This window comes from Otolemur garnettii, unplaced genomic scaffold (assembly GCF_000181295.1).
Source record: "Otolemur garnettii isolate 467f Iridium unplaced genomic scaffold, OtoGar3 scaffold00043, whole genome shotgun sequence".
Taxonomy (NCBI): domain Eukaryota; kingdom Metazoa; phylum Chordata; class Mammalia; order Primates; family Galagidae; genus Otolemur; species Otolemur garnettii.
This window is the reverse complement of record NW_003852438.1, coordinates 5,109,983-5,123,614: the sequence shown is the minus strand read 5'-3', so window position 1 is coordinate 5,123,614 and position 13,632 is coordinate 5,109,983. Positions and strand designations below refer to the sequence as shown.

Here is a 13,632-nt window from a genome sequence, read left to right as displayed (position 1 = left end):
GAGTCTCCTGCCTCAGCCTCCCAAGTAGCTGGGACCACAGGCGCCCGCCACAACGCCCAGCTATTTTTTGGTTGTAGCCATTACTGTTGTTTGGCGGGCCCGTGCTGGATTTGAACCCGCCACCTTAGGTGTATGTGGCTGGCGCCTTAACCTCTTGAGCCACAGGCACCAAGCCTCCAAATTCTATTGGGGAAAACTCTCCTGGGGTCAGAGTTCTCTTTTATTATCACATAAAATCATTTCCATTTAGCTTCACAAACAATTTTACCTTCTTTGCCATAAAATAAGAATCAAGTTAAACTCTGGAAGAGTGCATTAAATTAAGAAGATGAAAAACACAAAACTTTTTTTTTTAAACTTATTGATTTTTACAAAACACTCCATTTGCCTGACTGTCTAGGAAAAGGTAGGCAAACATGTCCGTTAGCCCCAACTCAGGCACTGTCAGACCCTGGCCAATTTCGTCAAAAGCTCTTGGGACTGACTCCTGCTGGAGATGTTTCTTACCTTTAGCACCTCCACTTGGTTACCAAGTCCTTTAGTGCAGAGTTCCATTACGGAATAAGAGCAGAAAGTGTCCCTTATTTTATACTGGTTGACAGTGGTGAGCCAGAGGAAAAGGTTGTTTTCTAACTCCATAGGAGGAATTAAGATAGACTGGTGACCTGAATAGACACTGCAATGGAGAAAGGCAAGAGTTGGCATTATTAATTCTTCCTAGATCCCTATCAAGTCAATAAATTTTTTTTTAGATCCCTATCAAGTCAACAAATTTATAGATCCCTATCAAGTCAACAAATTTTTTAGATCCCTATCAAGTCAACAATTTTTTTTTTAAAGATAGACACTCTGGCTCAGTGCCTGTAGCTCAAGAGGCTAAAGCACCAGCCATATACACCAAAGCTGGCAGGTTCAAATCCAGGCCAGGCCTGCCAAACAGTAATAACTACAACCAAAAAAAAAAAAAAAAAAAGCCAGGTGTTGTGGTGGGTGCCTGTAGTCCCAGCTACTTGGGGGGCTGAGGCAAGAGAATCGCTTAAGCCCAGGAGTTGGAGGTTGCTGTAAGCTGGGATGCCACAGCACTCTACCCAGGGCAACAGCTTGAGGCTCTGTCTCAAAAAAAAAAAAAAAGATAAGAGACTCTGCTGCCTAGGCTAGGGTGCTATGGCATCAGCCTAGCTAACAGCAACCTCAAACTCCTGCGCTCAAGTGATCCTTCTGCCTCAGCCTCCCAAGTAGCTGGTACTACAGGTACCTACCACAACACTCTGCTAATTTTTCTATTTTTAGTATAGATGGGGGTCTCACTCTTATTCAGGCTAATTTCGAACTCCTGATCTCAAGCAATCCTCCTGCCTCAGCCTCCCACACTGCTAGGATTACAGGAATGAGCTACTGTGCCTTGTCCAATTCAATAAATATTTATGGACCAGGAAGGATACCACAGGGTCAAAGGAGACAAAAAGGTCTAAGAATCAGCCTTGTTTCCTGTGCAACTCACAAGCCACAGTAAGTATAAAATAAAACAGACTGTGGTAGGTGTGGTAACTGAGATGTGAATAAAAGTACACTGACATCATACAATAAAGAACAATTCATTCAACTGGGAAAACCAGGCGGGGGAGTAGTAGTTTTCACTGAATAGGCAACACGTGAGCTGGGGCTTGAACAGTGAGTAGGAATTAAATAGTGGCTGGAAAAAATGGGGAGGGTGGGGAGGGTGTTCCAGGCAGAAGAACAGCATAGACAAAGCCAGAGAAATATGGTGTGTTTGAGGCTGTCAGAAATAGTGTTCACGAAAAATCCTCAAACGTGGGATGCATTTAGGAGTAAGGTCAGAAAGGTTAAGACCAAACTGAAAGGGCTTACCACCTGCCACATGAAGAACTTCAGACTTTACTCAGCAGGCAGCTACTACAGCTTTAGTTTTTAATTTTTTGTAGAGACACAGTCTCACTTTAACACCCTCAGTAGAGTGCCACGGTGTCACACAGCTCACAGCAACCTCCAACTCCTGGGCTTAGGCTATTCTCTTGCCTCAGCCTCCCAAGTAGCTGGGACTACAGGTGGCTGCCACAATGCCCAGCTATTTTTTTGTTGCAGTTTGGCCGGGGCTGGGTTTGAACCAGTCACCCTCAGTATATGGGGCCAGCGCCCTACCCACTGAGTCACAGGTGCCGCCCATATTTTTATTTTTTTGAGATAGAGTCTTACTTTGTTGCCCTTGGTAGAATGCTGTGGAGTCATAGCTCACAGCAACCTCAAACTCCTGGGCTTAAGCGATTATCTTGCCTCCACCTCCCAAGTAGCTGAGATTACAGGCGTTAGCCACCAGCACCTGGCTATTTTTAGAGATAAGGTTTCACTCTGTCTCAGGCTGGTCCCGAACCTGTGAGCTCAGAAAATCTACCTACCTTGGCCTCCTAAGCGCTGGGATTACAGATGTGAGCCACTGCACCCAGACTATTTTTATTTATTTATTTAAACTGTTGGGCTCAAGCAATTCTCTTGCCTCAGCTTCCCAAGTAGCTGGGACTACAGGTGCCTGCCACAACACCCAGCTATTTTTAGAGACGGGGTCTCCCTCTGGCTCAGGCTAGTCTCAAACCTGTGAGCTCAGGCCATCCACCTGCCTTGGCCTCCCAGAGTGCTGGGATTACAGGAATGAGTCACAGCACCCAGCCCACTGCAGCTTTAAGTTGGGACAAAACTAACAACATAGAGTAGAGACTGGAGATATAAACCAGTGAAGCCTCAGAGATGGTTAGGAGAGGCTGCAATAGTGTGATGATAAAGGCTTGAGCCCAACAGTGCAGCCCCAGGATAATATAGAAGGAATGACAGAGTAACCAATCACATATTATGTATATGTCCAATCTATAGCCGCAAAGCATACGATATCCTAAACCCAGGGAATAGCACAAAATCACTGGGACCCCAGGGATTCTCTATTAAAATAATACTGGAGATGTGGGCTCTGCCTCTGGAGTAAGCCTAGGGAAATTCCTCATTAATTTGTTTTGTTTTTTAAAACCCCCCAGGTAACTCTTATGTAAAGACAGGTGTGGGAACAGCTGAGTCGAAGGACATGACACTTGATTAGATTTGAGACTTAAAGATATAGAAGTTAAAGATAACGCCCAAGTTGCTGGTTTGAGCCACTAGATGGATGATCTTATCCAAACAAAGATGAGGACACAGAAGAGGATGTTGAGTTGCTGGCATTCGTGACATATACCAAGGGGATGAAAATGTGAGTCTAAGCTCCGGTCTCCTGGGTGGACAGAGGAATGAACTGGGATTTGTGTTCCCCAAGAAGTAGCCTGGCTGACACCAATGTGCTACGTCCACATGCTGTCATCCCATCGCATTATACTCCTTCCTGCTGAGCCTGCGGGGTACATTCTGGCTGTCAAAGCATGACATATTTCACTGACCCATCATCCTTCTACTGGCTTTGATTCTAAAACAAGAATTACAGGATGAGCAGAGGGCAGGCAGGAGGATCACTGCAATTTTGTATGAGGCATAAAATAGAAACAGAGAAGAAAAAAGGGAATACAGACAAAAATAACAAACATCAGAAACATTAGGTTCATAGATTATGGAAAACCACCATTTTACTAAAACCTTACCCAATTAAGGGAGCAAAGGGAAGGATGAGACAGTTAGAGCCCACAGTACACCCAGCACATTCTGTTTCTTTGGCTTTTCCATCCCTACCTGCAGAGGCACCAGAGTGCAAAGCCAAGTCCACAGTATGGATCAAGGCAGATGGCGATCTGCCGAGAAGAATACAACTCACACTGGAGCTTGATGGCTCTGCAAAGAGCATTAACCGCAGAGTGGGACATCTGGAAAGTAAGGAACACGGAACAGGATGGAACTGTCATCTCGCAGGCAGAGAAATGGCTCCAACCACAGCTTTTCCATTCCTCAAACTTCTCAAAACAATGTATATTTTTTAATGATTCAATGCCTAATCTATGTCTAAAGTAAGGTATCTATAACTTATATCATGAACAAGTACATCATCATTCTGAGAGAATTAAGCGTTACACATTTCCAGAAGGAAAAATGCAAGAGGAAACAGTAACCTCCTTACTCCTATATGTGTTTTCTTTCTTTCTTTTTTTTTTTTATTTTGCAGCGACAGAGTCTTACTTTATTACCCTTAGTAGAGTGCTGTGGCATCATACAGCTCACAGCAACCTCCAACTCTTAAGCTTAGGCGATCCTCTTGCCTCAGCCTCCCAAGTAGCTGGGACTACAGGTGCCCGCCACAACGCCCTGCTATTTTTTTGTTGCAGTTTGGGTGGGGCCGGGTTTGAACCCGCAACCCTTGGTATATGGGTCCGGCACCCTACCCACTGAGCCACAGGCTCCATCCCTATATGTGTTTTTGAAAAATCGACACTAGCATATCCAGCATGATGTGTGAGGTCCATTTCTGTTCATTAGTTAATACTGAGTTTTATAACGTATGAATTGATGACTTCACACCGACCTTAACTAGAATTCTTATTATTCAGTAGCTTCTATGTTAGGTTTGGACACTTCACAATACAAATTCCTTGGGATAATTTATTCCGGAAGAGCCATGCTTTTATTTAAATATAGCAGGGACCCTTGATCCTCCGCCTACTGGTCTCTGGTACACTTTTGGCTTCCACATCTAAAGTCCCTGGGGCAGTGGTCATCTCTATTTTTTGCAGAGCTGGCATTTCCCAGCATTCACTGAGTGAGTAAATATATCCAGACTACTTTACCTTCACTCCTGTAAGCATGCCAGTTGTGGAAACACTAAAATCAAGATATGCCAGCATCTCAGGAGTGGGTGGTTTATACAGCTGAGGTAACCTTTTCCTGGGTAAATCATCTGCAATAAAAAGAAAAACCTGATGTCAATCCGACATGCTGGAACATGACAATCACTGCTCTTCAAGAGCTTTTCTGTGGCTTTGCTGGGGCCAAATTTAGCTTCTGGAATTTGCTAAAGCTTAGGCTTCTTGTATTTAACCAAGCAGCTCAATTATGTCACTCTTAAGAGGTGGGCTAGGGGTGAGGACACCATTAGACAAGATAAGCAAGCAAATCTGCAACAGGTAATTTATTTAATGGGAGTTTAATAAGGAGTAATATACCACAGTAGGAAGTAGACTGCTGGAGTTCCAACCCCATTGCTCTCACGTCTGTGTCTGTTTTCCTTTTTCATAAAATAAAAAACTCTAATGTTCACCCTAAAATGGATCTCTCAAATATTAACTCATAGAATGGTTGGGAAGTTAAATGGAAGTTCAAGATCAGCCTGGGCAACTTAGTGAGATGTCATCTCTAAAAAATAAAACTAGCCAGGCTGGCAGCATGCACCTACAGTCCCAGCTACTCAAGATGATCACTAGGCAAGAGTTCAAGGTTGCAGTGAACTGTGATTGTACCAATGCATTCCAGCCAGAGCAAAACCTTATCTCTTAAAAAAAAAAGTGAGTAGGAGTAGGCAGTATCTTAGAGAAAGGGTAATCTCAGACAACGCTATACAGGCAATGAGTAATGAAGCTCAAACGAGAACTCAGGTCTTCTTACGTCTAGTCCAAGCTTGTTTCAACAATATCATATCTAGAACCGAAGGATCAGATCATCTCAATATTTCATTTGGCCCTACATGTACATGGTCACATCCAGCATAAAAACTGAACCACCTTTCTTTTCTTTTTTTCAGTTTTTGGCCAGGGTTGGGTTTGAACCCACCACCTCCGGCATATGGGGTCAGCGCCCTACTCCTTTCAGGCACAGTGCCATCCCACCTTTCTTTTCTTAAGAGACCGAGTCTCATTTTATCACCCTCAGTAGAGTGCTATGGCATCACAGCTCACAGCAACCTCCAGTTCTTGGGCTTAAGGTGATTCTCTTGCCTGCGCCTCCTGCGTAGCTGGGACTACAGGTGCCCGCCACAGCACTCGGCCATTTTTTGTTGCAGTTTGGCCAGGGCCAGGTTCAAACCTGCCACCCTTGGTATATGGGGCTGGTGCTCTACTCACTGAGCCATAGGCGCCACCCCATTGAACCACCTTCCAATGACACCAAGCTAACAGCAAGATGCTTTTTACTTAAAGAGTTCTTGGCATGTTCTGATCTAGCTGTTTGCATCTGGCTAACATGGTGGTCAGTCCTGTGGCAGCATAAACTTGTAGGCTTTGCCTGTCTTAGCAGGTGGAATGTGCTATAATATAAAGGCAGGGTAAACATGCTTGGCATGGCAATCTAGGGACTCTCAGGTAGAACATGTTTGTGCTCCCTTAAGAGCTCCAGAGCAATCTCTCTTCACCTGTGTCAATGATGGTAGGCCAGGTTTTCACATCCACAGCTGCTGCTGCCTCTCGAGACCTTAGTAGCCTCATTAGGGTCTGAGTGGTGAGAATACAGGCTGCTTTGCTGACCTAGAAAACAAGTGGATAGTAGTAAGCATGAGGAGGCTTAGCTCTGGTGCAGCAGCACAGCCTCTGGGTCACTACAAAGCACCTCACACACCATGCTGGACACAGTAGTGTGGATTTCTCAAAAGCACATATAGGAGAAAGGAGGTTATTGTTTTCTCCTGCATTTTTCCTTCTGGAAATGTGTAACACTTAATTCTCTCAGAATGATGTACTTGTTCATGATACAAGTTATGGTTTATAACAGTAATTCCCCAGTATTTCATGGTTATAATCTCACTATGGGTTCTGCAATCCTATGATTTCATGGAGAACACAATAAAATAAAGACATGGATTTTGTAGTGCTCAGGGAATGAGAGGAATGTGATAATCATGTCTGAAGGAGTTAGTGTTTGTAACAAGAAGTGAATGGTAAGATTTACCAGACCCAAAACACACACTGACTCTGCGGAAGCTCTCACAGAAACTAAGTTCTCCCGCCCAGCTACACTAGGAGATACAAAGTGATCTACTTTGCCCACAAATTGCAACAACAGAAAGAATCCCCCCTCCAGCTTTTCTGGTTCACTTTGTAGAATCTAACAAGGGCACTTTGCTGAATTAAACTTGGTAATGAAATCTTCTATGGTGAACATGGCCTTTTATGCTGTGGATACAAGTTGCTGACAGAGTAGTTCTCAGAGAAGCAAGTGTTACATAAATAGGAATTTTGTAATCTATCAGTACACTGGTCAAGGCTGCCCTTTGCTTTTGTTTTTGAGACAGAACCTCAAGCTATCACTCTAAGTAGAGTGCTGTAGCATCACAGCTCACAGTAACCTCCAACTCCTGGGCTCAAGCAATTTTCTTTCTCAGCCTCCTGAGTAACTGGAGGAACCCTCCACAATGCCTGGCTATACACACACACACATATATATTTACTTATTTTTGGTTGTAGTTGTCATTGTTTGGCAGGCCCAAGTGGGATACTAACCGGCCAGCTCTGGTATATGTGGTTGGCGCCTTAGCCACTTGAGCTACAGGCTCCACCTTGCCCTTTGCTTTAAAGTATATATAGTAGGCTGGGTGTGGTGGCTCACACCTGTAATCCTAGCACTCTAGGAGGCCAAGACAGGTATATTGCCTGAGCTCAGGAATTTGAGACCAGTCTGAGCAAAAGTAAGACCATACCTCTACTAAAAACAGAAAAAAACAGGCATCCCAGCTACTCAGGAGGATGAGTCAAGAGGATCATTTGAGCCCTAGAGTTTGAAGTTGCTGTGAGCTATAACACCACAGAACTCTAACCAGGGCAGAAAGGAGACTCTGTCTTAAAAAAAAATAATAAAGTATAATAGTATATGGTATAATACATACTTATTTTCTTCAACTGTCAGATCCTAGAAGAACTTCTATCACTTCCAGAGCAATGTTTGGACATCTTTTAATGCTATTCTGAGTGAATTTACAAAATCAACTGAAACAAAAGTGACCTGACATTGGGGAGAATTCAGAGCTTGGCACATAATATCACCTTGGTTACGGTGCCCAAAAGACATCGGCTAGCATGATTTTAGAAGGAGGTTAAAGGCTTGGTGAGACCTAGGCTGAAGCTCAGGAGCTCAAGACCAGGCTGAGGAGAAGTGAGACCCCATCTCTACTAAACATAGAAAAATGAGCCGGGCATTGTGGATGCCAAAAGTCCCAGCTAGTCAGGAGGCTGAAGCAAGAGGATTGCTTGAACTTGGGAGTTTGAGGTTACTGTGAGCTATGCTGCCACAGCATTCTACCCAGGGTGACAGAGTAAGACTATCTCAAAAAAAGGGATCTGTCCAATGATAGGGACAAATTCTCTGAAGAATTACTAATGACTGCATCCTCTCCTTAATGGTCATAATAAATGCACAAAATGCTCTACCTTACCAATAACCACTTTCCCCCAGTTTCTTCACTGAATGATGATGGTCACTTTGGCCACATTAAGGAAAAGGAGGTGATTTCAGGAGACAAATTTGACACCCTGATTCAACAAAACTGGAAAATTAATGAGGATCCTTAGTTGTATGAATCTGGAATTTATGAGATGAGGACAAGGTGAGATAAAACTGGTACTTACATCGACAATCATTCGCACAGTGGGCAACGTGGCAGTAAGGTTCTGAGCATGAGGAGGCCGAACAGTCACTGGTATGCACCCTGCATACAGGCAGCCGTAGAAGGCAGCAATTAATTCAATGCCTGCAAGACAGGGAACTCCGTCAGGAGAGCCACAGCATTACTTGGTACCACTGAGAAACTAACAAACAGACCTTCCAAACCCAGTTTCTTTTTTTTTTTGAGACAGAGCCTCAAGCTGTCCCCCTGGGTAGAGGGCCGTGGCATTACAGCTCACAGCAACCTCCAACTCCTGGGCTCAAGCGAGTCTCCTGCCTCCGCCTCCCAAGTAGCTGGGACCACAGGCGCCCGCCACAACGCCCGGCTATTTTTTGGTTGCAGCCGTCATTGTTGTTTGGCGGGTCTGGGCTGGGGATTCGAACCCGCCACCTTAGGTGTACGTGGCTGGCGCCTTAGCCGGTTGAGCTATAGGCGCCGAGCCCAAACCCAGTTTCTTAAACCAGAGTTATTCAGGTTGTAATTTTTTTTTTTGTTATTGTTACAGTTTGGCCACGGCCAGGTTTGAACCCACCAGCACATGGGGCTGGAACTCTAATCACTGAGCCCCAGGCACCACCCCAGGCTGTAATTTAACAGAGCTACTAGCTCAAAAACATTTTAAAAATTAGTAAGAAATAAAAGTGAAGAAGCATGTATTTAAAGAATATAGAGGAAGCAAAAATACATAACAAGGAAGAGAATTAAAAGTAAATTCTTGAAAAATGCCTGAAGATTTTTTTTTTGAGATAGTCTCACTTCGTTGCCCTTAGTAGAGTGCCAAGGCATCATAGCTCACAGCAACCTTCAACTCTTGGGCTTAAGTGATTCTCTTGCCCCAGCCTCCCGAATGGCTGGGACTACAGGAGCCCACCACCATGCCTGGCTATTTTTTAGATACGAGGTCTCACTCTGACTCAGGCTAATCCCAAACCTGTGAGCTCAGACAATCCACTGGCCTCCCAGAGTGCTAGGATTACAGGCGTGAGCCACAGCATTACCTGGTACCAAAAATTGGCCAGGTTTTTTTTTTTTTTTTTAGCAGGCCCTGGCTGGGTTCAAACTTGCCACCCATGGTGCAAGGGGCTGGCGCTCTAACAATTGTGCTACAGACACCCAGCCTGAAGAAGATATTTTGATAGAATTACTTGTTATCACTTAGAAGAAAACTGCAGAAATCAGCGAAGGTTAACTAGGAAAATAAAGAAGAAATGTAAGATGATGAATAACTGAACATTAAAAACATGTTTAGAAGAATATGATGAACAATTAGACTTCTTAGTGTGAGTATGAGTTTGGGGGAGGCAAAGCATGACTTGATATGGAGAATACAAGGAGGAGAGGCCTGAACAGGCCTGATTCACTGCTGCATCTGTAACTGAGAGGCGACAAGACAACCTCACAGGAGTTTGGTAGGAGACATTCCTATACCAGATGCTGACCTAGGAAATCTTGGAATCTATGTAAATAAAACAGCAGGGTAAGAATTATAGAGTTTTGGGGTGGCGCCTGTGGCTCAGTAGGTGGGGTGCCGGCCCCATATACCAAGGGTGGCGGGTTCGAACCCCGCCCCAGCCAAACTGCAACAAAAAAATAATTGGTGTTGTGGCAGGTGCCTGTAGTCCCAGCTACTTGGGAGGCTGAGGCAAGAGGATCATCTAAGCCCAAGAGTTGGAGGTTGCTATGAGCTATGATGCCACAGGACTCTACAGAGGGTGATAAAAATGAGATTATCCTTTAAAAAAAAAAATTATAGCGTTTTGGCTCAGCACCTTTAGCTCCGCGGCTAGGGTGCCAGCCACATACACTGGAGCTGGCAGGTTCAAACCTGGCCTAAGCCTGCTAAACAACAACAACCACAACAAAAAAATAGCCAGGCATTGTGGCGGATGCCTGTAGTCCCAGCTACTTGGGAGGCTGAGGCAAGAGAATTGCTTAAGGTTGCTGTGAGCTGTGACACCATGGCACTCTACCAAGAGTGACACAGTGAGACTGTCTCAAAAAAAAAGAATTATGGAGTATTATTTAATAGTAAGGAAATAAGAGTAGAGGGAAATTAAATGAATACAATGAAGTAAGGTTGAATAAAAGACCACAGAAGGCGGCACGCATGAATAGGTGAGATGACAGAAGGAGTAAGGGAAGGGACAACTCAAACACGTCACCTAAAATTTTGAATCTTTTTACCAAACTGTCAACAAATAATTCTGAGTTCCTCTACTATGAATGGAAGTTAGTGATTTAAATTAGAACTTGGGCAAGTCACAGTGGTTGGCTCTGTAGTCCCAGCTACTTGAAAGGCTGAGGTGGGAGGCTGGGTTGAAGCCCAGTAGTTTGAGAGTAGCCAGGGTAATACAGTGAGACTGTGTCTCAAACAAAAAGACTGAGTATAAGAAAAATAACACAAAATATCTCATTAGTGATTAGTGTTGATTTAAAAATAAATAAATTAGAACATGAGAGATGAAAGCACCAATAACAAAGGAATACTAAACATCAGTTAAGACAAGGGAAATGTTAAGTAAACAGAATTCATGCTCAACTTTCTTTGGAAGCTGCATGAAATTGTCCCATTCCTGAACGCTCTTAGAAACAAAGCATCTGGGGTGGGGCCTGTGGCTCAGTGGGTAGGGTGCTGACCCCATATAACAAGGGTGGGTTCGAACCCAGCCCCGTCAAACTGCAACAACTACAACAACAACAAAACAGCTCAGCCCAGCTACTTGGGAGGCTGAGGCGAGAAAATCGCCTAAGCCCAGGAGTTGGAGGTTGCTGTGAGCTGTGACACCACAGCACTCTACCCAGTGATAAAGTGAGACTATGTCCCTTAAAAAAAGAAAGAAAGAAAAAAAGCATCTGTTCTGAGAGTTTCCAAAAGTCAGTTAAATGTCTTTATTTATTCAACATTTACTGAGTGCCTTTTATGTGCCAGGCACTGCTAATGGAAACATTAGAGTAAATAAAGCAGCGCCTTGGCACCCATAGCACAGTGGTTATGGTGCTGGCCACATGCACCGAGGTTGGCAGGTTCGAACCCTGCCCAGGCCAGCTAAACAACAATGACAACTACAACAAAAAAATAGCCAGGTATTGTGGCAGGTGCCTGTAGTCCCAGCTACTTGGGAGGCTGAGGCAAGAGAATTGCTTAAGCCTAAGAGTTTGAGGTTGCTGTAAGCTGTGATCCCAGCACTTTATCAAGGACGACATAGTGAGGCTCTGTCTCAAAAAAAAAAAAAAAAAGTAAATAAAGCAGATGCAGGCTATAATCCTAGCACTCTGGGAGGCCAAAGTGGGTGGACTGCCTGAGCTCAATGGTTCGAGACCAGCCTGTGCAAAAGTGAGACCTCGTCTCTAAAAATAGCCAGATGCTGTAGCAGGCACCTGCAGTCCTAGCTACTTGGGAGGCCAAGGCAACAGAATCACTTGAGTCTAAGAGTTTGAGATTGCTGTGGGGTATGATGCCACAGCACTCTACTGAGGGTGATGAAGTAAGATTCTGTCTCAAAAAAAAAAAAAAAAAAAAAAAAAGGATAAAGCAGACACAGGCCCAGTAGAGCCAGCTACTGCACAACTTGAAAGTTGAGGCTTGGTTCCCACCTTAGCCTACAAGCACAGTACCCTTAGTATTGGGAAGTATACAACCTATAAGGACAGAGGTGGTCTTGAGTTCCTGTACAGGCTGTGCTCTAGTAATGGAGCTTAAAGTCCAGTGTACCAAGCCAACACTTACCAGGGGGATAAAGCAACACCACATTATCTCCCGCATTGAGATGTCCCTTATCACCAAGAACGGATGCAATCCTCTCTGCTCGCTTATGAAGCTGCAGGCAGCTGGCTGTGCACACAGTAGTTCCCTTTAAATAAGAGAAAGAGTAAGTGAATCAAAGCCAGTGAGAAAATAAACAGTAACAAGCACAGCCAATTTGCCATTATACCTAAAAGGCTTGTGCCTTGTAGACTATCCTTAACATGTTATCAATTCTAGTGAAAAATTCTCATAGATCAAAAGACAAGTATGGAATTCCTTTTCTTTCTCAATATCTATATAGGTACTTAGGAAATAAATATATATATATATTTTGCAGGTTTTTTTTGGCCAGGCCTGGGTTTGAACTCTCCACTTCCGGCATATGGGGCTGGTGCCCCACTCCTTTGAGCCACAGGTGCTGCCTGGTACTTAGGAAATATTACCATCTATTTAAATCAAACATACTAACATTCTTAAGGTAGTTTTAAAAATATATATGAATTTTTTTTTTGAGACAGAGTGTCACTATGTCACCCTGGGTAGAGTGCTATGGCATCACAGCTCACAGCAACCTCAAACTCTTGGGCTTAAGCACAATTCTATTGCCTCAGCCTCCCAAGTAGCTGGGAATACAGGCACCCATCACAATGCCTGGCTATTTTTTGTTGTTGTTGCAGTTGTCATTGTTGTTTAGCAGGCTGGGGCCAGGCTTGAACCTGCTAACCTCAGTGTATGTAGCTGGTGCCATAACCAGTATGCTATAGGTGCCAAGCCATAAATATATATGAAAATTTTAAGTGAACAAATAATAGTAGAGGGAAGTTGAAAGGAATTTAAGTAGTCTGAGGCCAGCACTCTGGGAGAATGAGGCAGGAGGATTCCTTAAGCTTAAGACTTTGAAACCAGTCTGAGCAAAAGCAAAACTCTGTCTCTGTAAAAAATAGAAAATTTAGGGCTGGGTGCAGAGGCTTACGCCTGTGATCCTAGTACTCTGGGAGGCCACAGCAGGTGGATTGCCTGAGCCACAATGAGACCTCATCTCTGAAAATAGCCGGGCATTGTGACAGGCGCCTGTAGTCCCAGCTACTTGGGAGCCTGATGCAAGAGGATCACTTGAGCCCAAGAGTTTGAAGTTGTTGTGAGCTGTGACACCATGGCATTCTACCAAGGGTGACAAAGTGAGACTCTATCAAAAAAAAAAAAAAAACAGCCGGGCACCTGTAGTCCTAGCTACTCCGGAGGCTAAGGCAAGAGAATCACTTGAGTCCAAGAGTTTGAAATTGCTGTAAGCTATGATGCCACAGCACTCTACTGAGGG

The 13,632-nt window shown here is 44.1% G+C and overlaps 1 protein-coding gene across 2 annotated transcripts in view; it reads right to left on the bottom strand.

Moving 5' to 3' along the window:
• Positions 1-13,632, bottom strand: part of DIP2B (disco interacting protein 2 homolog B) — a 264,125-nt gene that overhangs the window by 19,692 nt on the left and 230,801 nt on the right. For both annotated transcript variants that reach the window (XM_023513708.1, XM_023513709.1), the window contains exons 26-31: positions 12,297-12,420; positions 8,532-8,653; positions 6,326-6,437; positions 4,770-4,879; positions 3,724-3,854; positions 508-676 (exon numbers count right to left, since the gene is read on the bottom strand). In XM_023513708.1, coding sequence (XP_023369476.1) covers positions 508-676; positions 3,724-3,854; positions 4,770-4,879; positions 6,326-6,437; positions 8,532-8,653; positions 12,297-12,420 — 768 coding nt within the window. The remainder of the gene's footprint in view (positions 1-507; positions 677-3,723; positions 3,855-4,769; positions 4,880-6,325; positions 6,438-8,531; positions 8,654-12,296; positions 12,421-13,632) is intronic.